The following is a 24132-nucleotide window of genomic DNA, read 5'->3' as shown; positions in this document are numbered from 1 at the left end:
CAGCCAGCCAGGGAGGTATTTATCCTTCAACATACCTGCCTTGCCCCGGGGGACCGGGGTGGGGGGTGGGGGTGTTAGATCTTCTCGGGAGCTGTTAGTACCACGCAGCTAATGAGGTTCCCAGCCTCTGCGGCTTCCAGGTGGGAGCAGAGCCTGAATGCCTAGGAGCTTGGGCCGCCAAGGAGGCAGCCTGTGTTGAGCCCTGATAAACGATGAGAACGGGGAAGCTGCCTCCCCCGGCCGTGTGGAGAGAGAGCCGCAGTCCAGGATCAGGCTACAGATTCTGCCTTTAGCCAGCTGTGTAACCTCCGCATGGTGACATAACCTCTCTGAGCCTCAGGTTCTTGTGTTATGTGGTGGTGGTAACCACCCCTCCAGGTGCTTACGAGGGAGGCTCGCTCCCCATGAGCTGTGAGTGGGAAAGTGGGGAGGAGGCTGCTGGCTCAGGCTCTTCTGAAGGTCCCCAGGGATCTGCTAAGGCCTCCCATGTGTCCCGTCCCCACCATGCTGGCTGTCCTGTTGTAGCTTCCAGTCGTGAAGCTGGAGGTCTGTGTTGGAGCTCTGGTGATTTGAGCAGCCATCTCAGGGTGAGGTCATCTCGAGAGACACAGATGGTACCTCTCACTGGGGACAGCAGGACTGGAACCAGGTCTCCAGGCAGGTCTATGGCAGCTCTTGCCCTCCGGCCGGGCCCAGGCTGCCATCTCCCTGCCTTCAGTTTACACCAGGATTGAGTTTTCTCTGTGAGGAAAATGGAGATTGAGCGCCTGCTAGGGATTTGGGAAATGGCCTGGGGGCAATGGTGTAGTGTTTGTCCCTGGAAGCCCCACTCTAGTTTATCAGCCCCCCTCACCACACCCCTTATAGGCCGATGTCCTCGGGTTCTGAGGCAGCCCAGCCTGGGCTCTCCCCTACTGAGGCAGCCATGGGCTGTCTGAGAGGACTTCTCTGGAGTGGCCCAGGCAGGGCCCTCCTGAGGGGTTTCCTGCACACTCACACACCTGCCTTGATGGAGCCACCAGCCAGACCCGGAATGTGGGGGAAGAAGGTTCTTGGAGAGCTGCGCTGGTCTTTGAAACACCACAGAGAACCCACCTCCTCCAAGCCCGAGGGTCAGTGTGTCACACACACAAGGCAAAGCAATGAAGGGCCTAAGTTCTAACCCCAAGAGTTCTTTCTTGAAATTGCTCACGTGGGGCCTGAGTTGGGACCTCACTGCTCAGTGAGGATCTAGGGGCCCAGATTTTTCCTGAGGAAGAGGGGACGGGAGATTCTGGGGTGCTCTGTCCCCCCACCCCCAGCCCATGAAGGTGCTATAGGACCCTGAGCTGGGCAACACTGGGCTGTTTGGCCGTGGGGACCCTCGCAAGCAAGGGAGGAGTGTGAGGCCTAGGTGGGCTTGAGGTGGCTTGGCAAGGTTGGGGGCCACATGACAGGGCCTTTCTTGTGGTGGTGTCTCCCTGCCAGCCCTTGCCGCCGGCTCCCCCGTCGTAGGGGCTCTTACCAGTGCCCCCACTGGTGTTTCTGCCTTCTGGAAATGCAAGTGCCTCAGCTCAGCGACCGTATTTTCTGGTTGTAGATTTTGATAACAGTCCCCCAAAATCCAAATTGCAGGCATCTCTCTCTCTCTCTCTCTCTCTCTCTCTTTTTTTCTTTTTGCTAGGAAGGTGAGATTAGGTTAGGGGTTTTTTTGTTAAGAAGTATATCCTAGGGGCGGGTGACTCAGCCGGTTAAGCGCCCGACTTCAGCTCAGGTCATGATCTCGCAGTCCGTGAGTTCGAGCCCCACGTTGGGCTCTGTGCTGACAGCTCAGAGCCTGGAGCCTGCTTCGGATTCTGTCTCTCCCTCTCTCTCTGGCCCTCCCCCCGTTCATGCTGTCTCTCTGTCTCAAAAATAAATAAACGTTAAAAAAAAAAAATTTAAAAAAAAAGAAGTATATCCTAGTGGCAATTCCCACCACCCCCTTCTCTCGTGCCCTGATTTTCCTAACGGGAAATAAAAGAACAGGTGTTGGTGATGGGTGATTTAAATTGTGATTCCCTCCACCTACCCTTTGCCAGATTCTTGGGGTTTCAAGATGAACCTGTACTTCTGCCAGAGAAACTGCGGGGGGCAGCTCAGGTGGGCCGGCCCACCAAGCCAGAAAGCAGCAGCAGCTGAGTCCTGTCCTGACCCCTGGCAAGCCTGCTACCCTTTCTTTCCCGAGTCTCCACTCCCCACGAGCTCTGACCATGTCCCTTCAGAGACTCAAGTGGCACCAGCCAGCCTGACCTAGAAACTCTGCCATTCTCCCACCCAGCACCATCCTTGTCCCTCTGTCCCAGGATCTGCTTGCCACAGATTCGCGATTTCTCCGTGGTGGCGGGCTGTGTGCAAGCAGGCTGCTGAGAGGTCGAGCAATGGAGTCAGGGGTCGCTGACTCCCAACTCCAGACGCCGGCTCTGCCACCTGCTAGCTCCGTGGTCTTGAATGAGTTTCCCAAGTTTGTAGACTCTCTCTGAGGTTATATGCCTATGTATTCAGGCACATGAGGCGCTCAGAGCAGTGACTGGCACAGAGCGAGAGTGTGGTCAGTGTGTGACTGTTGGTATGACCCCCACCACCACCAGTCTGGGGTGACACTTGTGACAGGTCAGGCCCCTTTCCTGGAAGTTGGTCCATGTGTCAATGGGCTGATGGTCCCACGGTCCCTCTGGCTCTGGAATTCTAGACGGCTACAGTTACGAACTCCTGATCCTGTGGCCCCTGCCATGAGCATGCCTGGTGGTGAATGGGGATTTGGGCGGGCAGGCAGGGGGACTCAGGGCAGCCCCTCCCCACCTAGGGAGGCCAGCACTCTAAGGCCACCTCTCTGCTATCACCCAGGCTGCCACAAGGGCCAGCACAGGCTCCAGGGTGGGTGTTTGTGATTACCCGGAATCCCGGAAACCCAGCCCGCTGAGCGAGCGGGAGCATGGTGACTCACACGGGCCCTGTTGTCCTGGCTCCCTGTCATTAACCTCATTTTCCTAAATGATTTACTCAAGATAGGCCCCTGATGGCTCCTGCCTTAATTGGTGTATGGCCATTTAAGGGGACCAGAAATCCCCCCCGGGCCTTCTTACTGAGCACCCCTGCTCCACCCCACCCACCCCAGGCTGCTGAGGGAACAACTTTGCCAAGGCAGCAGTGGCAGGCTGTTGGCGGCCCGGTGTCCTGGGTGTCCTTCCACTTCCTGTGAGCGCCGCACCTGGCGTGGGGCCTTGTCCCATTGGCTGGTGGGCTCCAGCTCACCCCAGCCTGGAGGCCCTGGCAACCTAGGGTCACTTGGCCACCCCGGAGAAGTCTTTTAGAAGCTTTGCCCCAGACTCCCGACCCCTGAGGGCCCAGCTGAGCTCAAGATAGGATTGGAGCCAGGCCAGAGAGCCTGGGGCAAAGCCATTAGGAAGCTTTCATGCCAGCCCCTCCTTGGTTGGGAGCTGCCAGTGCACTCTCCCGAGGACCTATTTATAAAGCAAAGCTAAGAAGTGCTTTCACTTTAGGTGAGCCTCTTTCACCTTAGGAGCGCTTCTTGCTTCAGGAATGCCAGCCCCCCACCCTCTGACCTACCACTGATGAGAAATCTGAGCACTGGGATAAGGAACCCTGGCAGGAGAGGGAAGTCGTGTTCTGCCGAAGCTTCCCTTTCTCGGCCTTGAGCTTCTTCAGGCACAAGTGGGTGCCCAGTAGGTGGGAGGCTGGCCTGCAGGAGCCAGAACCCACGCTGGGCAGTGTCGCTCCGCCACGCATCCTGACATCAGCCCCAGTCTATCTCCGTTCTCCTCCCATTGGGTGCCTGGACTCAGCTTTGGAATCAAGACTGCCTTCAGAGCCATGGACGTCCCTGAGCGCTGGGGGCCCATGTTTAGCCAGTCCTTGTCACTCTCCTGGTCTCAAGCCTGGCTGAGGGCACATGCACCCCACAGATGCTCTGCTTAACTGGCCTCTTCCAGACCTTTGCCCTGCCCCCTGCCCTCCCCTGGCAGCTCTCTCTAGAACCATCTAGATCTCCCAGAAGAACTATGATGCCCTACCCCACCTCTGCACTGAGCCCCGTAAATCCTGACCACAGCCAGATCCGCCCCAAAGACATGCCCTCCTGCCCAAGGTTGGAATGGAGATGCTGGTTTTGCTCCCCACTCCCAACTCAACCCCCAGAATCTTCCTCCCATGACAACTGCTCCTGGATTGGCTCCTCAGAAGCCTCTGAAACCTGGAGCCAGGGAAGCGGTGTAGTTAGTCCTCCCAGACCCTCCAGGCAGCAGCTAACATGCGCCTGCTAACTGGAAACAGAAGGTGTTTTCTGTGGCAGAGAGCTGGGCCAGCCCCTGTCTGGGCTGCTTCCATGGACTTCTTAGCCGGAACCAGGAAGCTGACCTTTGCTCTTGGGGTTGCCCTGATCCTGGGGTTGGGTCTAGCTCCCCTGGTAGTTAGGGTGTGTTGAGATAGAGACATCTGTGAAACCCCACAAGGATGCCCGTGCCTTTTGAGAGGTATCCTGAAGTCTCCTGTTGGGGGATAAGGTCTCTGGCCTGGGGTTGCCTCAGCTCTATAGGCCCCTATAGATGGGAGCCTCAGGCTTGTGCAGGTCAGGTGAGGGTCCTGTCAACCTCCCCCAGAAGTTTGGGCCTGCCTACCACTCATGCCATCCCAAAGCTAAACCCACAAGGAGCCAGAACCTGCTGAGATGCCTGGTCTTTTTCTCCCTGGTCTCCCACTTTCGCTCTTGTCCCACCCCATCTTTTCTCAGCAGAGCAGCCAGAGGCTACTAAGCTGTCAGAATAAAAAGCAATAAATAATGAGAGCTGGTAAGATAGCTCATGCCATCCCTGCCCAACTGCTTCCAGTGGTTGGTTCCCCAGCCTCCCCGACAGTGAATAGAGGCCCCAGTGCTCACCACGACCACAAGGCCCCACTCATTCCTGCCTGTCCCCTACCCCATCTCTTGCCACCCCCTCCACCCTCCTCTCATGCCCCTCCAGCCACACCAGCCTCTTCGCTGTTCCTTGGACACACCAGGCACATTCCAGCCGCAGGACCTTTGCACCCACTATTTCTGATGCCAGGAATGCTCTGTATGCACCTCTCTGTACCTCAGCCTCTTCCTCCATGACATAGGGTAAGAGCAGGAGTGACCTCATAGGGCTGCTGGGAAGACTCACTGAGACAATTCACACAAAGCTCTAAGAGCAGACCTTGTCCTTGCTGGGCTCCAGTCCATGGCTTGGGGAGGGGGCTGGAGGTAGGGGCTGAAGGGCTGGGCTCCTGGCATCGGAGTCCTGCAGGCTGGCCAGCTGGTTATAAGGCCCACTCCAGGCTCCACCTTGGTCAGCTGGCTGGAAACCTGGGGCTCAACCGGTACTCCTGGGAGGTGGGGGAGATCTGTTGTACCCCACAAGGTCCTGAGACTCTGCTCCTTACCCACTGTGGGTCTCTCTCACCAGACAGCCCCACCCCACATGTCAACATGGCTGCTGCACAGCCTTTGTTTTTCCTAATGAGGTTTCCAGCTACCAGGCCAGTCCAGGTGCCCACATGAGTGGGAGGGGTGGTAGGGCAGCCAACCCACATGCCAGGCCTCCCTGCCCACCCACTAGCCAAGAGGGGCAAAGGTGGGAGTCAGGGTTGACGAGTCAGTGGCCTTGCTGCACCCAGGGCTCTCCAGTGGAGTAGGGGAAGCCGGGCTGGATCTGGAGGAGTATTTTGCTGCTGGCCAGGCTGGCTGGCACTGGAGGGGCTTCCTTATGCCCCCATGGCCCCTCCCACCCAGCGGGTTCTATCCTGCCCCTAATGGCTCAGAACCCCCACCAAGCAGGGCCAGGAGGTTGGGGCTTTTTCCACCTGAAGTAAAGAGGAGTAGGCCCTCTGAGGTCCCTCCGACCACTCTCCCAGCAGACTGGTGGCCTGGGGGCCTCTGACAGGGACTTGGGGGCCTGGCAGTCAACCTTGTGAGAGGTAGGCACCAGGACTTCTGAGAATAAAGTCTCCTCCTCTTGCTGCTCCCCTTCCTTCTCCCCCACCTCTCTGTCGTCCTCCCCATCCTCCTTCTCCTCCTCCACACATGTTTCCAATCCTCAGTCCCCTCTCCCCTGCCCCAGCCCCTGCCCATTTCCTCTCCGAGGCATCCACTTGCATGTGGAACTCATTAGGAGACCCTCAGGGCTCGTAACCCAACTCTGGCCTGGGCTTGGGGAGGGGAGCCCGTCCGCAGCTCCCAAGCCGAGACAGCACAGCCCCTCTATCCACCCCACCCAGCCCTGTGCAGCCTCGAGCTAGAGGCCACCGGAGCCAGTCAGGGCCAAGAGCTGGCAGCTGCCGGTTGGGAGAAACATGGCTGAGTGTCTGGCTCATCTTCTTCCTCTCCAGCCTGTTGCCCAGCATCCATTTATCACCCTCACCTTCCCACCAGACTAGCTTCTGATCCCACAGGGGTGGCTGGACCTGCTGGCAGAAAGCAGACCGCAGGGCCCTACAGCAGGCCAGAAGAAGGGTATGGGGTTCTGAGTGATCACCTTGATGACCCTGAAGATGGGAAGCACAGTCCAGGGAAGAGAATGTGGTGTGAACAGCCACTGGGCAACATAAGGCCACTTTCTCCCCCGAAGGACATGCTGAGGGCACAGTCCCATGAGCTGATAGTGGAGGTTATGCAGGAAACTCATGCTGTGGTTGCCAGAGTTTGGGAAATGCTTGATGAACAAAATAAATCCAGCTCAATCCTTGCAGGACTTGTCAGAGCATTTAACACTCCAATGCTATGCAGCTTGGGCCACAGAGCTCATAGTGTTTTCCAGACGTTTGACCACTTAACTTCTTTTATCGAGGTGTGCCAGGCCAGCCCAGTATTCCATGGATCCCATTTTGGACAGTGCTACAGGAAAAGCCCTTGAGGAGGCAGGAGGTATAGGTCGAAGCCCCATGATGGGAAAGTCTCTCTGGGTTCAGAGCAGGGGCTGTTGTCTGCTGGGTCTGAGCAAAAGGTGGGAACTGAATGGGGGTGACAGCTAAGGAAGGGTGAACAGAAGGCAGCAGGGGGCTGGCATGGCCAAGGCTTGGAGGTAGGACCATGTTTGAGCCATGTTGGGGTCCTGATGACTCTGATTCCCTCCCTACCCTTCATTATGGGAGGGCAGCCAGGTGGGTGGGCAGGCGTGGCCACAGAGTCAAAGGCAGAAGGCTGGCGGGTAGGGCCTTGCCCTACGGGAAGGGACCTGCACAGGCAGGCCCCAGGTGTTGGGAGCGTCCATGCCACCGCCCCCACCACGACATCAGCCTCAGGACAGGGCAGCCAACAGCTCCAGGTTCAGAAGAGATGCTCTGTCTCCTCAGTCTCTGTTTAACCTCCCTGTCGGGGCCGGCCTCTCTGCTCAGAGCCCATCTTGCTCACGTTCCCTGGCACAGCTGCTACAAGCCCCCTTCCCATCCCTCTGCTCCCGGAGGCCTTCCCTTGGGGGTCATCACCTGCCCCCAGGGCCCTGTCCCGACCGTCCAGGCACAAGAGGGTTGACTCAGGGGACATGTGCTCAGCCCTCGGCTGGGCCCTTCAACGGTGGGCTTCCTCCTGCCTCAGAGCAGTTTGCCTGGCATACTGCACCCCCCAGTTTATAGAGGAGGAAACTGAGGCCCAGAGAAGGGAGGCCTGTGGTAGAATCAGGATTAGAACCAGGTCTCTTGGTCGGGTCCCCCAATCTCCACCCACCACCCTCCTCTCACTCCTGCCCTGTCCCAACACACATGGTATACTCATCTTGGCTCCTGCTCGGGGCCCTAAGAGTCAGAGTCCCTTAGACTCCTCTCTCCCAGGAGACCCTAGTCTTTGCAGGGATGGATTCTCCCAGGTCTTGGGGCACATGCCCCTGTGGCAGGAGTAGGGGTGGGTAGGAACAGACCAGGAAGGGAGTCCTCTAGACTGTTTTCTGGTGCTGCTACTGGTCCCCGTGTGCCTGGGAACACAGTATATCCAGCTCCCAGCAGGCAGCTTGACAGCTGAGCCCATGTGGGACAGCACAGGGCATGAAACCTGGGATGGGGCTGGACACTGAGGCCTCAACACAGCAAATTCATGCCTGGCCCAGGCCATTTCCCCAGCCTCGTCATGATCATGTGGTCACTGTCACTGTCACCAGTGCCTTGTAGGAGGGATTCCTGAAAAACAGGGCTGTTTGGGCCGTTGGGGAGGGAACCAGACAGGCCCGGACGGCAGGCAGATACTAATGAGGCAATTAGGCCTGGCAGCTACAGAGAGACCTAGCAGTCTCCACCCCTTGGCCCACCCGAAGAAGCAGACCCAGCCCAGGCCCCTGGCACTTCCGCCCTGCTCAGATACCCTGGGAATTCCCAGCCTCTCCACCCTCCCAGCCTCAAAGGTTGGACTGGCTTTACTGTCAGGAGCCTGCCACTGCTGGCTCTCCCAATCAAAAAAACATAGGCCGGTTCAGCAAAGACAGGACCTGGACACACACACACACACACACACACACACACGCTCCTGACTCCATCACTGCTTCCTGATTTTGCTCTGACTGGGAACCTCTGTCCAAGATCTCTCTGGCCTCCCACCCCTGCTCAGGCCCTGGGACTCCAGGCCCTTCCTGGCAGAGGTGGCCTCGGAAGGATCAGAAGCCTGGAGCAAGAGGTCAAGGGCAATATGGTGACCGGATGGGCAGGTTGTTAAGGACTCCTACTCCCAAAGCCCTGGCTTCCATCCCTCAGAGCCTAGGTGGGATCATGAGGTGCTGCCCATAAGCCCCAAATGTCACAAGAGGGAGGGGGAATCAGCTCAGAGTAATGACTCTGGGAGGGGGAACTGTGGCTTTGGGGCAGGGAACTGGGTCACCTGGGCTTATCTGGACTCTTTCTCTCTCTCCTCTGCCTTCTTCTGAGCACTCAGGAAAGCAGGCCCAGCAGCTTCTGGCCCGCTAGGGATGACCTCAGTGTCAGTGGATGGGCCTCCCAGCTGAGTCTAGCCCCCAGCCCAGCCCCTCCTCCAGGGTAGCTCTATGCAGGATTGGAACCCAGGCTTGGGACCTCTGAGTCCACCAAGAGGTAGAAGTTTTGGCTCAGTCTTTGGAGGAAGGGTAAGCTGCACCTGGATGGCAGGGTAGGAGAGCCCTCTCTGAAACAGCAAAATTGAGGCCTATAGCCTGAGGTTGGGGACGAGGTCCTGCTAGGCAAGTTGAGAGCAGGAATCCATCCCTTCATGGCAAAGAGCCTCTTCTGGCTCCAGGTGATCTCACGGAGTGACTGTGGGCAGTCATGCAGGACAGGCTGAGGTGCAAGTGGGAAATGGAAGTGAGAGGCTTCCAGAACCAACCAGTGTGCGGGGAGAACCAAAGGCATTTTAAATCATAGGACCATGGGCTCGGGGCTGACAACACAAAGTCTAGAAGGAGAGGGGGGTTCCAATGCTGGCTCAGCCACTTCCTAGATGTCCACTCTGACTCTGGAGGATAAGTGGGTTTGGGGAGAAGGATAAGAAGGTATTTAAAGGCAAAAACTGGGGGAAGAGGTTTCCAGCATAGGGACCAGTGAGTGCAAAGGCCCTAAACACAGAGCAGGAGGACAACATAGGGACAGGGCTGGGCTGGGAGAGTGGGGGCAGTCAGAGAACCTTGAGCCCTGAGAAGAGGCAGGGAGGTGGAGAGAGGGGCAGAGTCACATCATCAAGGGCCACACTGGCCACAGAGAGGAGCTGGGACTCTGCCAGGACAATGGGAAGCTTTACAGCAGAAAAGGCCAAGTCTGATTCACATTCTCAAAAGATCCCTCTGGCTGCCGTGTAGGGAATGGAGCAGGGGCTGGGAAGGAGGCTGGGAAGATGGGCCAGGGAGAAGTAGGAGAGCCTGGGAAGGCAGATTCTAAAACTGGGTCATGGGATGGATTACCCAAGTATGCCATGGAAGCAGAAAGAGCGTTTGATAGCACATAAGCTACGTGCAAGATATAGCCCCCTCTTGTTATGGGGCGAATAGCTGTACATGCCTCCTGTCTGTCCCCCACCCTGCCTGTGTTGGCCCCCTGCCACCCCAGAAATGGGGAAGAGCAAGTAGAGCAAAGGCTCCCTGTGGACTATGCTTGGGTCTCCTCCTACAGGGTCCTGGAGCTGCAATAAGAGCCAGCAGGGAGCCCCTCACCTGGGGGAAAGGAGCTCTGGGTTTAGTCTGGGGCCCAGCCCCCTGCCACAGCTTGATTGGTTACCATGGGCCTCAGTGTCCCCATCTGTCAAATGCATTGACAGCCTTTCCAGAGGTGATGCAAAGCCTGGACACAGAGCCAGAAGGGAACAGGATGTGAGACCGTCAGGTGTGCACCTTCCCAGTAAGCCCACAGGGGCCTGTGTGTGGGAGCTCATAGCTGGGAGTCCCAGGCAGGCACTACCCCCCTCCCCCCGTCTCCAAGGTTGCCCTTCCCACTTGCCCGTGTTTATGTGTTTCCTTCCCATCACCTGGGCCACCATGACTCACCCCAGGCCCAATGGGTAAGTGAGTAACTGGCTGGGCCTGCAGCCAGGCCCTTGGGCAAGACATTTCCCTTCCTAGGCCTCAGCTTCCCCACCTGTGGAACAGACAAGCCCTGGTCTCCTCACTGGAGAATCTCGGTGCATGCAGGGCTGAGGATGTGAAAGCTGCCATAGGATGAGGGCAGCACAGGGTGTGGCCTTTGTGCTAGGACAAAAACCAGGCCTGCTTGACATCAGTCCCAAATCAGCCCTGAGCAGAGAGCAGCCCGGGAGACCCCCATCTCCCTTAAGGGGGCCCTAATGCTGGGGAGAGCTTGGAATGGAGGGAGGGCCGGGCCATGAGGAAGGCCTGGTTGGGCCCTAGGACTCTGGGTGACCACAGTGGGACTCCAGTGATGAAAGGAGAGCTCACATAGGTGAAGTCACAGGTGAGGCTCCATGACTGGACCTGCTCTACCACAGATCCCCATGAGCTGAACTGCCCTTAAGTGGGGAGAGGGCAGAAAGTATGGACTGCCCAGGAAGGACCAGGAGAAGGAGCAGACTCTGCTGAGATCAGGCAAGGCAGTCTTCCTGAGGCTGAGGCCCCTCAGAAGCTGGAGATGATTTCAGAGGGTGGGAGTATGGAATGAGGAAGTGTGTGGAAGCAGAGGTGCTGTGTCTGGGCACAGAGTAGGGAGCAGGAGAAGGTCAGGGTGAAGTGAGCTGGGGCTGGGGACAGAGAGGCCATTGCTGGTCTGGCTGTGAATCGAAGCCTTAGCAAATAGGCTTTATCTCCCTTGCCTACCACAATCAGTCAGCTGGTCATGCCTGCTTGGAAGGGTTTTGAGGCCAGAGAGTGGCTCAGCAGGAGAAAGTGCTGTGATTGACTAGTAATGCCTGCCAGGGACAAAGCATGGCAAAGCCCTGTGTTTGTGTCCTGTAGTCTCCCTCCTCAGGCTGACCCCGGTGGGCTGGGTATGCAACTGAGAGAAGCACACTCTCAAGTAAGCCACGGGGATCCACTTGGGGAGGGAGGTCGGCTGAGGGCCTGCTCTGCCACTGCTGGGTGGGGAGCTGGGAGAGGGAGGAATTACTTTGGCCTAGCTCCCCTCTCAGGTCCCAGTTGCCTTCCCTGCACACTCCCTGGCCCAGAGCAGGTGCCCCGAAACGTCTGAGCATGAATGGTGGGGAGCTGGCTCTCCTTACTTCTTCCCCTTTGCCTTCTCCAGGCAGCCTTGGGGAGTTTCATCCTGCTGGGTCTTGTTCTCTGCTTATCCTAGGTGTAACCCTCTCCCACCTGCTCCCCAGGGCCCTGTCCTCCCACCCCTCTGGCCCACACACCTGGGCAGGGCAGGGGGGGTGGGGGATGAACAGGCACGTGGCTCCCTAACACTAGCGCCGCCTGTCTGGGCCATAGCTTCCCCATGCTGCACTGCCATCACCCAAGGCCTGGCAGTTCCCCACTGGAAGGAAGGCAGCGGCAGAACGTGGTTCGATTCAGAACTTGTCACCACAAGAGATCCTAGCAATAGCCAATAGGACAGGGTGAGTCCAGGTGACTGGAGGTCTGGGGGAGGGGAATGCAGATTCCCCCAGCCTGTAAGAACCCTTCCTGGCTACCTCCAACAAGAGTGGCAAGCGCCCAGACGTGCAGGGTCTGTGTGTGTCTATGTGTATTGTATATTTCTGCACACATACATATCTATGCCTGTGAGCATATGATACAGCATTTAGTGTGTGTCCTTGCATGCGTGTATGTACACGTACAAGCACAGGACTGCACAGCAAGAGTTCTGTCCAGGGCAAGGGAGTTGCCAGGGCCTTCCACAATTCCCTTCTGGCCCAGCTTAGACATTACCCGTTCTGACTGCAACTCACACAGGCACCCCACCAAGGGATGGAGAAGAAGCTGTCCCAAGTTCAGGGACAAGCAGAGTGACCCTCAGTCTGGGTCTCAGGCACAGTTGGCCTGGAGTACCCGGCCCTCTCCCCAGCCCCTTCTCAGATCTCATGGTGGGATGTGAAATCCATCCTTATTGCCAACTGCCCTCCTGGAAGTAAGCAGGAGCTCACCCTAAATTTGCACTAGCCTTCTTAGGCTAGGAGGGCAAGGAACTGCCCCCCCCCCCCCCGCCGTTCCTTGCACTCTGGCATATGCTATTCAAAACCATATTGGCCCATGATGTCCCAGTTCGTGGGTTCAAGCCCCACATTGGGCTCTGTGCTGACAATGTGGAGTCTGCTTGAGATTCCCCCCCAACTCTCTCTCTCTCTCTCATGCTCTCTCAAAATAAATAAATGAACTTTAAAAAAAAATGTTGGCCTATCTAAGAAATCCATGGGCACCAGTGGAAAAGGGAAAGTTTGCTTCCAAGATGCTTAAATTATTCTTGGTGACATAGTTCCTGGGTTACCAACCATGTAGATGTGTGTGTGGTGGGGGAGGGGGGGCATATCAGTTCATATCGGCTCAATTCACATCAAACATCCCACTGTCATAGCCGAGACTTGCCCTGCTGGGAACGCCCCTTCACTGTGCTTCTGGGGATGGATTATGTGCAGACAGGGAAGGTAGCTCCAAACACGCCTCATGGGCTCAGGCCTGGCACCTGAGGGGAACAGGGATGAAACAGATGGCAGGAGGAAGAACGGGCTTGAGGGGAGGTAGATATGCCATTGGGTGTCCAAAGGGAGAAAGTCTGGTGGGGGGTGTTGAACAGTGGCAGTGATAGATTCCAGAGCAAAGATGGGGGCAGGGGTCCCAGGGGCACAGAGCAAGGTGGGTAATTCTAGCCTGGAGGATCAGAGGAGACCTCTCTGAGGGTGACACCTGAACTGGGATCTTCTAGAAGGCAGGCAAAGGGTGAGGTCAAAAAATGTCCAGGCCGAGGGAGTAGTGTGTGCAAAGGCCTGGAGGTGTGTGGGAGAAAGGGACAGCCTTCAGAGAGCTCAAACATACCCTACCTGCAGTTCCTCTCCTGAGACTAGCTCACCTCCAGGGACCCAGACCTGTTCTGAGGGCCCTCACACTGGCCCTCAGGGAGACCCTGGTGAGGGGGAAGAGGGGAGGTGGGGCACCTCTCCTGGGGGCTGCAGGGAGGGCCTGAACCCTGAAGGGCAGGAAAGGCCACATTCCTGAAGAGGAGGAATGTCTTTGATCACAAGACCTTGCCCAGGGCACCAGGCTCCCTCTTCCAGGTACCCTTTCCCAGAATTCTTGAGGGCGGCTCACTGTTAAAGGGCAAGGCCCTGGACAGAGGTGGTTCTGGTCTCTTGCTGTCTGAACAAGGGCAAGTTCCTGCTATGCTCTGTAAGTCAGAGGGTTCTGTGTTCCCCCTTGCACACGCCTGCACACATATACACATACATCCAGGGCATCCCTGCTATGATCCACTTTATTAGCTGTTCAAGACTGGAGGCAGGGCTTCCACTCAGGAACCAAGGCTTTGGGCTACTCCTCCAAGCTGAGTGATGGGAGCCTACAACCTTGCTGGCAGCTCATGCTGCCATACTAATTCTCTTCCACTCCTTTGCTTCTAATGTCACCCTCTTCTCAGTGCCCCCCTCATCCTGTAGTCATCTGAACGCTGCCTCTTCTTACATCCCTGCTGGAGGACGCCCCCACCTCCTGGAGAGTTTCTCCATTTCCACACATCCTCACAGGTCTCTCCTCTAGCGTGTGCATGCCTCCTGGAAGAGTCCTGAGGGGGAGACAAGGGAGCCATCACAAGCTAATGGGAGGGGTGGCAGGGCCTCCTTTCCTCTGTCCAGGGAGGTTCTTTCTCCTCCATGGGGGGGACAGGGACTGTGGGGACACATTGGAGGTCCCCATTTCAGTTGTGCCCCCACTAGTGAGAGCAGTGACCAATTTTCTCCTTGGGCACTGCTGTACCTGAAGCTCCAGTAAGCCCTCAACAAGCCCGCTGAGGAACGATTCACCAGCCAGCAGGTCCCCTCCAGTGTGGGTCTGCTCAAGCTTCTTTCTCACTTGCTGCCTCCATCCCTGACAACCAACACCTGGACAGCCAGCCAAGGGCCCTACCGCAGAGAAGTACCCTCACAGCTGGACAGATCTGTGATGGGCTTGCTGGGCTCTTGCCAAACCAGCACTCTCCCATAATCTGGAAAACTGAGGCCCAGGGGTGAGAACTATCGTCAGTCACAACATATCATCAAGTGACAGGGCAGAGTCTGGATCTGGGCTTCTCAGACCCTGGAAGCTTTTCTACAGGTCCTAGGACTCCAAGGAAGTAGGTTCTCCCTGCAACCCACCTCCTCCCCCCGCCCCGACAACCCTGGGCAGAAGCCAGAGACACGATTCTCCTTTCACCTCTCTGGTCATGGAATCCCGGGTGGTAAGACCATCTCTGGCTGCAATGCTCTGGAGTTTCTGAGTGTGACTGTGGGAGAGACCCCTGCTCCTTTGAGACACAGCCCTGTGGCTCTGGAACCCTTCAACCTCCACATGGAAGACTGGGGGAAGTGGGGACTGCTCCAGCGCCGCCCCTCTTCTTGCCTTCCTGTCAGAGGAAAGCTCAAATCCTCCGGGTTCCAGAAGCCCTCCCTTCGGCAAATCTCAAGCACCTCCGGCCCCGCCTCTGACCCCGACTCCCTCCAGCTAGGGGTAGGTAGAAGCTAGTGGCTGTTTGCCGACCAGACTCAGGCAGAGTGGGAGGGTTAAACCGCAAGGAAGTTAGGACACTCCGCCTGCAGAAAACGGATCGGGCGGACAGCAGGGCCTAGCCGCTAATTCCCTCCCCGGGCAGATGACACTGGCTCGGTAGGAAAAGCGCGGCAGTCCCTGCGCACGCGCGCGCGCGGCTCGAGTGGAGCCGCTTTGTTCCAGCGCTACCTGCGGCTCCATTCACCTCCTCCGCCCCGCCCTCCTGCGAGCCGATACACGGCGCTCGCGGAGACTCCGCCCACTTCTCCGCACTGGGTGGAACTGGTGACGAGCCCCCGCCTCACTCCCCAACCACCTCCTTCGGTCTCGATTGGCCATCTGCGCGACGCACTCCCGCCTACCTCGAAAGTTGATTGGTACATTGGGAAGGAGGTTGGAGAGGGAGACCTGATGATAAAGGAGAGCTCCCCCTCCCACCCGCCCCTGTGAAAAAGTCACGTGGCGCTTCACTCGGCGCCTGTCACCTCCCCGCTTGTAAAGCTTCCTTAAAGGGCTCGCTCTTTCTTCCCAGGGCCGGTCCTTTCCAGGATTTCACCACTCTTGCCCGTGGAGTGTGGCACGGCCCTGGGTCCTCCTACTCCACCCGTCCCTAGTTGCTGATTCCCCATCAGGCCTGCTGGGATGGGACCCCCTTTCAGGTCTCAGAGCCTGTGGCCATCATAGTGACTAGGCAGTTGCCTGAAACGGTGACCTCCTAAGCACAGTGCCTGGCGCGTAGTAGGCGTTCAATTTCCAGTTGTTGAATGAACTCGCTGAGAAAATGAATGAATGGGGTTGATAGAAGGAGGGGAGGTTGGCTCAGCGTGACGGCCCCCACCCCCCGCCCCATCTCTGGGGAGACTCTGCTTCAGTGAAAGTGGGGGAGGGGATGCTAGGCGCAGGAAGACCCTAGGGCAGCCCTTCAAGGTAGGACTCGGAAGACCTGGGTGCGCGGGCTTAGAGGGAAAGGTCTTGGCCGGGCAGTCCAGGCAAATCACAGCCGGTTCCGGGCTGAGGCAGGGAGAGGGCCCGGGCAGGCGCAGGTCTCAGGACTCACGGGGCAGCCAGCGCGCCCCCGTACTCCGTGAGGAGGGGCGGCGGAGGCGCTGCGCCTTTAAGCCCCGGCGCCGGCCCTGCAGCCCCGCCCCCCGGAGGACGCCTCGGCGCGCGGCCGCCAGAGCCGCGGTTTAATTGGGGCTGTCAGGCCGCGGGGCGCGCGGAGGGCCGGGCAGGACGGAGGCCGGGAGGCCGGGGCGGCGGGCGCGCAGCTCGGCGGGAGGCGGGCGCCCGGAGACGCGGCTGGGGCCCGCGCGGCCGGGGCGCCGTCCCAGGGCAGGGCTGCCCGGCCCCTGCCCCGGGCCGCCCGCGCTCCCCATGAAAAACCAGCTCCGCGGCCCCCCAGCGCGGGCGCACATGTCGGCCTCGGGGGCGTCGGCAGCTGGGGACACCGGGGCGGGGTCGGATCCCGGTGCGGGGTCCGGGTCCGGCGCTAGCACCGGCGCGGGAGCTGCGACGGGTGCGGGAGCCATGCCCTGCAAGAGCGCCGAGTGGCTGCAGGAGGAGCTGGAGGCGCGCGGCGGCGCGTCCCTGCTGCTGCTCGACTGCCGGCCGCATGAGCTCTTCGAGTCGTCGCACATCGAGACGGCCATCAACCTGGCCATCCCGGGCCTCATGCTGCGCCGCCTGCGCAAGGGCAACCTGCCCATCCGCTCCATCATCCCCAACCACGCCGACAAGGAGCGCTTCGCCACGCGCTGCAAGGCGGCCACCGTGCTGCTCTACGACGAGGCCACGGCCGAGTGGCAGCCAGAGCCCGGCGCTCCTGCCTCGGTGCTTGGCCTGCTCCTGCAAAAGCTTCGCGACGACGGCTGCCAGGCCTACTACCTCCAAGGTGAGGGCAGCACTGAGACCCCTGTCCAGGACTGGGGCTCTCCCGCGGCTCCCTGACGCCCCCGCCGGAGGCTACTTTCTCTCCTTGCGCTCCGCCTGCCCGGCCGGCGCCACGTCGCCCCCGGCCCGCATCCGCCGCTACCGGGAGCTCGGCCTCCGCAGTGAGCGTTTAGGCTAGCATGGGGTCGCCTCTGTGCCCCCTTCTCGGCACGATTCGAGTGGGCCGAACAAACTTTTCCTGGCCTGAGATTTCCTTTTTTTTTTTTTTTTCTCCCCCTGTCGTTGGGGCCATGGCAGCGCCCAGATGAGCCCCTCAGAGGAGGGAGATGCCTCCTCCTGGGACCCGAAAAGCGACCGGGCACCCAGATCCAGCTCCTCCAGTCTAGAATGCGTGTCCCTGGAAGACCTGGGTCAGGCTAGGGGAGTCTTTGGCAGCATTATGCATGCCCTCAAGGTATAGGGACCGTTTGGGTTGGGGTACCCTGGGCATCTCAGCATTGGTCTCACTACTTGGAGACACAGCCTCTTGGGGCACTTGGGGCAGGCCTATAAGCAGTGTCCCTTTCCCTGGCTTTCCAGGACCCCTAAATCCCCAGCCTCCTGCCCTAGAGCTTGTGGAAGGGGGAGGCAGCTGGGGGGCGAGTGGCTGCAGCCGGTGTTTCCAATTAACATTCCAAAATGGCCTCTTGCTGGCAGCAGGCGGGCAGGCGGGGAGGGGAGGCCTGCAGCACCCTCGGGCGCAGGGCCCATGCCTAGTTGCAAGACGCTCCCCATTTCTTCTCTCTGTAAAGCCCCAGCAGCTCTCTCCCTCCGTGTTTCCAAGGCTGGGGGTCTTGTGTTTTAAGGGAGAGAGGGGGAGTTTGGGACCCTTTTTATGAACTTGCCACTGTGGGGGGAAAGGGGCAACCAACACTTTAACACTGCCCTTCCTAACTGTTGTGGTGAGGAGCAGGTACTGGACTCCCAGTCCGGAGGCCCAGGCCCTCTGTGCCTCTAACTGACCTAGACACAGCACCAGCCCCTGCAGTCTCATCTATAAGAAGGGCTTGCAAACCCACAGGTGCTAGCCCGAGATTGGGTTGTCGGCTCTCCTTTACCACTTAGCAGTTATTGAGCACCCATGGGTGCCAGGTATGCATGGGAGCTGTGGAAGATGAATGAGCTGGGGCCTGGCCTTAAGTGCCCTAAAGCTGGTGGTATGGCCGGGGCTGTGAAGCCTTATGGGTAAGGGAATGGAGCTCTGGCATGTTACTTCACCTCCTGGGGCCTCAGTTTCCCATTCTGTCCAGTGGGTCGTAGGATAGATCTAGAGAACACAGGAGAAGGTACATGTGTAACAAACTTTGCCTGGCCCACGTTGGCTGTTGGGTTATGGTGCTTGACATGGGCAGCTCTGGCCATCGTTGGTCTTGTGCAGCCCATTGGTCTAGTGGCATGGGCAGTCTCTCACCCAGGGCCTCTCACCCTGGCCACAGGTGGTTTCAACAAGTTCCAGACAGAGTATTCAGAGCATTGTGAGACCAACGTGGACAGCTCGTCCTCACCAAGTGGCTCACCACCCACCTCAGTGCTGGGCCTGGGGGGCCTGCGGATCAGCTCTGACTGCTCAGACGGAGAGTCAGACCGAGAGTTGCCCAGCAGTGCCACTGAGTCGGACGGCAGCCCTGTGCCATCCAGCCAACCAGCCTTCCCCGTCCAGATCCTGCCCTACCTCTACCTCGGCTGCGCCAAGGACTCCACTAACCTGGACGTGCTCGGCAAGTACGGCATCAAGTATATCCTCAACGTCACGCCTAACCTGCCCAATGCCTTTGAGCACGGTGGCGAGTTCACCTACAAGCAGATCCCCATCTCTGACCACTGGAGCCAGAACCTCTCCCAGTTCTTCCCTGAGGCCATCAGCTTCATTGGTAGGTGTCGCTGGGCTCTGGGCAGGGTGGATGGGCAGGTGCGTCGAGGTGTGTACGGGACTTGGGTGTCACCCGCGCCTGACTGGGTACCTCTGGGCCTGTCGAGGCCTGTGTGTGCCCTGCATGTGCCAACATATGCCCATGGGTGAACCCATGCCTGCTGTGAGTCACCGAGGCCCTTAGTCCCCTGAGTCCTGGGCTCCCTGCAACTGTTGGCACCCCATGGACTTTACTGTCCAGCTTGTGTTTTTCTGGTTCTGCTGTTTGGGGCTCATCTAGCTGAAACATCACAGCTCTCAGACCTCCCACGAGTCTTGCTTGCTCTGCATCACGCCTCAGCACACATGTCTCTCCAGGAGGGGGCTGTCACGGTCCCTCTTTGGGCTTTGGGCTTTATTTTGTACCCGAGGGGGCTGAAGGGTGGCCCTGAAGCCAGAGGCCTACCCCAAATAGGCAGCTTTTGGAATCTGGTGACCCAGAGTGACTTGGTGGGGCACCAGATGCTTCCGGCAACCTATGGGGCTTGCTTGGAGTGTAGGGGCCCTCCCCTAGAGCATTCTGCAATTCTGCTGTTTGGCTTAGAGCCCTCAGCCCCCTACATCCCCAGCTGACTCAAGCTCCACAAGTTGCCTTATCTTTGACCTCCCCATCCTGCTTCCTCCATGGCCAGCTGGAGGCTGTTAGACTACAGGCCATCTTCCCGGCCCTGGCTCTTCCCAGGGTGTGGGGAAGAGATATAAGATCAGGGTGTACGTAAACCCTTGGTTCTCTGAGCCTGGTGACCCCGTGTTTCTCCCCAGCCTCCAATGGTAGAGGGGAGGTGGCCTGGACAGTCCTCTCCTGCCGGCAGCCCTGTCCAGTGGAGGGCGTTTTGCTGTCAGCTGGGCTGGGCTAGCTTTAATAACAGGAAGTGGGAGGCTTCCCCGCCTCATCCGCTTACTGGGAACCAAAACTAGGTGCCTGGCTGGGAGGAAGGAAGGAAGCTGAAGCCTGGGGGAGGGGCTGTGACCTGGCGATGGGAGAGCTTCCCAGCTCTGCCCAGGAGAACGCTGCCGGCGGCGGCGGAGGAGAGGTGTGTGTATGCTGCCTGAGCATTCACTCTCCCTCACTGAGAAAGGGGAGGGGAAAAGGGGACCCCGGACAGACTCCAGGGGCTGAGCCTGGGTCATGGGTGTCTTTGTCCTTTTTGAAGGCCCCTCTGCATCTGGGGGTGGAGGGGTGGAGGGACACAAGTGAAGGAATAGAGGCCCAAGCATCCCCTAGGACTCAGGGGGACAGGATCAAGCCCCAGCCCCCACACTGTTCAGCCACACCCTGAGAGTGCTAAAAATAAAGCCAGCGGAAGCAGTTTCACTTTGGATCACCCAGGAGTGGGTTTGGGGGCCAGGTGTTCCCCATATCCTGGTGTGTCACCACTGGAAGCTCATCTCCACCACCCCTTTAGCCCGAAGTCTCAAGGTCAGACCACAGGACTCTGCACAAAGCCACAATATCTATCTCTTGCCCTGCTGGTCTTGCCCCTAGTCAGTCCCTGAATCTGGATTATGTACCTATTGCATACTTAGCCTTGGGTACCCTTATGGGGTGAGGAGGGGAAGCTCTGCCAGGCCAGAGGGAGTGAGCATCAGAAGCAGAACAGCTTGTGAACCTGCGTGTCATCTTGTGCGAGTGCACTGATTAAGCACCACCTTTGTGCCTGGCTCCCAGTGGTCTCAGAATCAGAGGTGGGGACCTTGAGGGCCCCAGAGAGCTGCCTCTTGTTAATCTACATCCTTGGCACAGAGAGAGTCAGCTACCCTAGGCCCAGGGGTGGAGGGATGACAGGACTGAGTTGTTCAGTGGCTTGACCAATATTTATTGAGCTCCTACTGTAGGTCAAGCGGAGGAGTCTGAGAGTGGCACCAGGGGAAGCTGGGTGGATTGGCGGAAGCTGGCTGGCTGTGGTGGGAGATGTTACTGATGCATGGGCCTGCTGGGGGAAGTCGAGTAAGTGAGGTGGGTGGGCTGCGCTTAAGCAAACCTCACTTGTGAAGCCTCAAGTGCAGCCTTCCTCCCGGGCCCTGGGAGGCTAAGCTTCCTCCTGGGCCCTGGGGCTGGGGCAGAGCTGAGTGTAGGGCCAGGCCCCGATTCCCTTTTGAGGGCTTCCTTCGGGCCTGTTTCCCAGGAGACTCTCAAGGGGTACCCATGGGAGCTGCACCAGGAGAGCAAGCTCAGCCCCCACCACCAGGTCACAGGCTGACGGCATGTGCTGTGCATTAGGAGGAGCCTCTGTGTGGCCTTGGGCTTGTCACTTTGTCTTTGCGTCTGCGTCCTCCTTTATAAAATGAACTTGCTAACCGTGGTGCAGATGGCCTGAGAGGACACGGGTGACACCCTCAGCACAGTCTGCGCACTCAGCTGTAGCAGCAGCGGGACTAGCCATGACCACAGCCGTAACTGGTGCTGGTGTTTGTGGAGCCCTCTCTTGGCTCGGGTCCTTACAAGAGCATTGAGAACAAGGGGGCCCATTTTATAGGTGAGGAAACCGAGGCACAGGGATGTCCAGTGGCTTAAAGCTAACGCCACAGTCAGTCATGCTCTTGACCTCCATGCCAAGTTGCTGTCCTGCTCATGTGGGACTTCACCAGGTCCCTCAAGAGTCAGGCAGCACCAGCTAGTGGCCGTGCCACCCTCTGTGCCTCTGCTCCACCTCTGACTCCCTGGAGGAGGAGCCTCCCTGACCCATGCTTGTGTGTTTCAGACGAGGCCCGCTCCAAGAAGTGTGGTGTCCTGGTGCACTGCCTAGCAGGGATCAGCCGCTCGGTGACCGTCACCGTGGCTTACCTGATGCAGAAGATGAACCTGTCACTCAATGACGCCTACGACTTTGTCAAGAGGAAAAAGTCCAACATCTCACCCAACTTCAACTTTATGGGGCAGCTGCTGGACTTCGAGCGGACGCTGGGGCTAAGCAGCCCATGCGACAACCACACCCCCAGCGAGCAGCTCTACTTCTCCACGCCGACCAACCACAACCTGTTCCCACTCAACACCCTTGAGTCCACGTGAGGCTGGGGCACAGGTGGGTGGGGCCGGCCCCTCCCGACCCCCCTTGGGCCAGGTGAGCTGCCCACTCCTGCTGTGTCCGGCCGGAACCCAGACATCATCGGACATGGCCTGTGCCCAGAGGCCCAGGCTGGTGGGTGGCTGAGCTTCCCTCGCTGCCCTGGGGAGGGCGGAAACCACAGCAAGGCCTCTCTCTGCAGGACTTTGTGGAGAGGCCCTGAGCTCTGAGACACATGGCCCTGGGAGTCCAGCAGGGCCTCATCCTTGTCCCAGGACACTCCATCAGCCAATGGCCCAGCCGGTTTGGCTATTTTTTAAAGACACATCCACGGACCTGAGTTTACTTTTTACTTTTGGCAGGTAAATCCAAGCTCCCTGGAGCACGGCGAGTGTTCAAGCTCTTCTTGATTTTTCTTTTTTAATGAAAAGTGTTATTTTCAGGCTACATACAACAGTGGATTGTATAAACCAGTATTTCATCCCTTCCTTGATCCTGAGAGAGAGAGAGAGAGAGAGAAATGTTCTCAGTTTTGTTTTTCTTCCTATTTCAAAAAGCAATTATTGGTTTTTGTTTTTGTTTTTAATGGAAAAGACAAACCCCGTGTTGATCTTGACCAAATGCGTTTTGCACATGTGTGAAGCCTCCGTTTCTGCAGCAGGTCCTTCTTGAAGGGGTGGCTTGCTGCTCTCTTAGTGTCAGACCCCCCCCCACCCCCAGTCATGCACACCCCTCGGCCCAGCCCCCTTGGCACTGCACTTGCCCGTGATGACCTCTGCAAGGCGTAATAGGTGGGCTGCCCTGGGTGGCCTCTGCATTCTCTGCCCTCCAGCAGCCCCTGCAGACCCCCTGAGGCAGGAGATGGGAGGCCCTGCCGCTGCCCTGCTGGAGGTGGGGTCGTGGGGGACTGCCAAGCAGTAGCATTAGCCCTCTGGGCTCAGCCCGTAGGAGGGTCTGGGCCCCGGGCCCTTCCTATACGTACCCACTACTTCTGTCTCTCTCTCCCTGTTTGTTTGTGACTGAGAGTGGAGGCCCAGTGGCTGGCGGGGGAAGCTTCGGTGGTGGAGGCCCAGCCCTACCTCCTAGTTTCTGTCCCTCACTCTGGCTGTTGCTTTGGTCCAGCTCTACTCCCAGCCCCCTTGTCCCGTGGAAGCTTGCCCTGCACTCATCTTGCCCATGCCTTCTACTACCAGGAAACTCGCACCCGTTTCAATCCCAGGGCAGGGGCGGAAGGGGCGAGGATGGACAAGTGAACGGGGTGTGGGGCTCTGTCCACGCCCCTCCTAGGATCCACAGAACAAAGCCACGGATTCCGTTATCCTCTCCAGTTTTGTTCCTTCTCCAGCCTCAATCCCTCCAGGTGTCAGGACTGCAGGGGCCCGGGGAGAGGTGAGTAGTCAGGCTGGGGTCCCTGAGCAAGCCGGCACTTGGCATGTGAGTGAGGCCATGGAAACTCTGCCCCACTGCATCTTACCTCACGGGGCGGTTTTCAGGGATTCTTTAAGGCAGCGGATTAAAATCTTGCCACAGTCGAGAAATTGACGAAAAGCTTCCATGCTGTACATGGTTCTTTCTCTTTTTTACTTTTAAAAAGAAAAACCCAGAAAGATGCATCAGATTTGTGTAAATGAGAGTATGCCAAGAGGGTGGCCAGTTTTGCTTTATGATCTTATGAAGGAAAATTTGTGACCCTACATATATATACACACACACATACATATATATATCCCGAACCAGCAACGGGACTTTGTTTATATTGCAAATAAATATTATTTTTTCTTTAAAACAAGTTGTGTTGTCCAATAAGGGCCTGGGCCCAGGCTGGGGGGTGGCAAGGAAAGTGGCTGTGACCTGCATCCCAGCACCTGCTCTGTGTGAAGTCCCCTAAGGCCCTCACTGGGAGGAGTGGCCAGGCCTTGGGGGAGGAGCGGAGGTGTGGCATTTGCCCAGCCTTCAGGCACTGCAGGCAGGGACCTCAGGGCTTTCTCTGGGATTTTGCTGATTGGTTGACAGAAGATGGAAGCTTGGACAGGTTTTGTAGACCAAGGTCACACAGCTGAACCTCTGCCCACCCTGAATTGCTCAGGGCTGTCCACTCAGGCATCACCCAGATTCGCGATACCCAGATTTGACTGGGCCCTAGGTCCCTGACCCTTCTCTTGCTGCT

At 58.1% G+C, this 24132-nt stretch overlaps 1 protein-coding gene across 1 annotated transcript; it reads left to right on the top strand.

Moving 5' to 3' along the window:
- The first annotated feature begins 16325 nt into the window (after positions 1 to 16325).
- DUSP7 (dual specificity phosphatase 7) lies at positions 16326 to 23754 on the top strand. Its single transcript, XM_049640603.1, has 3 exons — positions 16326 to 17013; positions 18488 to 18922; positions 21663 to 23754. Exons 1-3 carry the CDS (start codon positions 16497 to 16499, stop codon positions 21968 to 21970), a joined length of 1260 nt encoding a protein of 419 aa, XP_049496560.1. The 5' UTR covers positions 16326 to 16496; the 3' UTR covers positions 21971 to 23754.
- The last annotated feature ends 378 nt before the right edge of the window (positions 23755 to 24132 follow it).

Source organism: Panthera uncia, chromosome A2, assembly GCF_023721935.1.
Source record: "Panthera uncia isolate 11264 chromosome A2, Puncia_PCG_1.0, whole genome shotgun sequence".
NCBI classification, from domain to species: domain Eukaryota; kingdom Metazoa; phylum Chordata; class Mammalia; order Carnivora; family Felidae; genus Panthera; species Panthera uncia.
The sequence above is the reverse complement of the archived record's forward strand: the minus strand, read 5'-3'. Positions and strand labels throughout refer to the sequence as shown.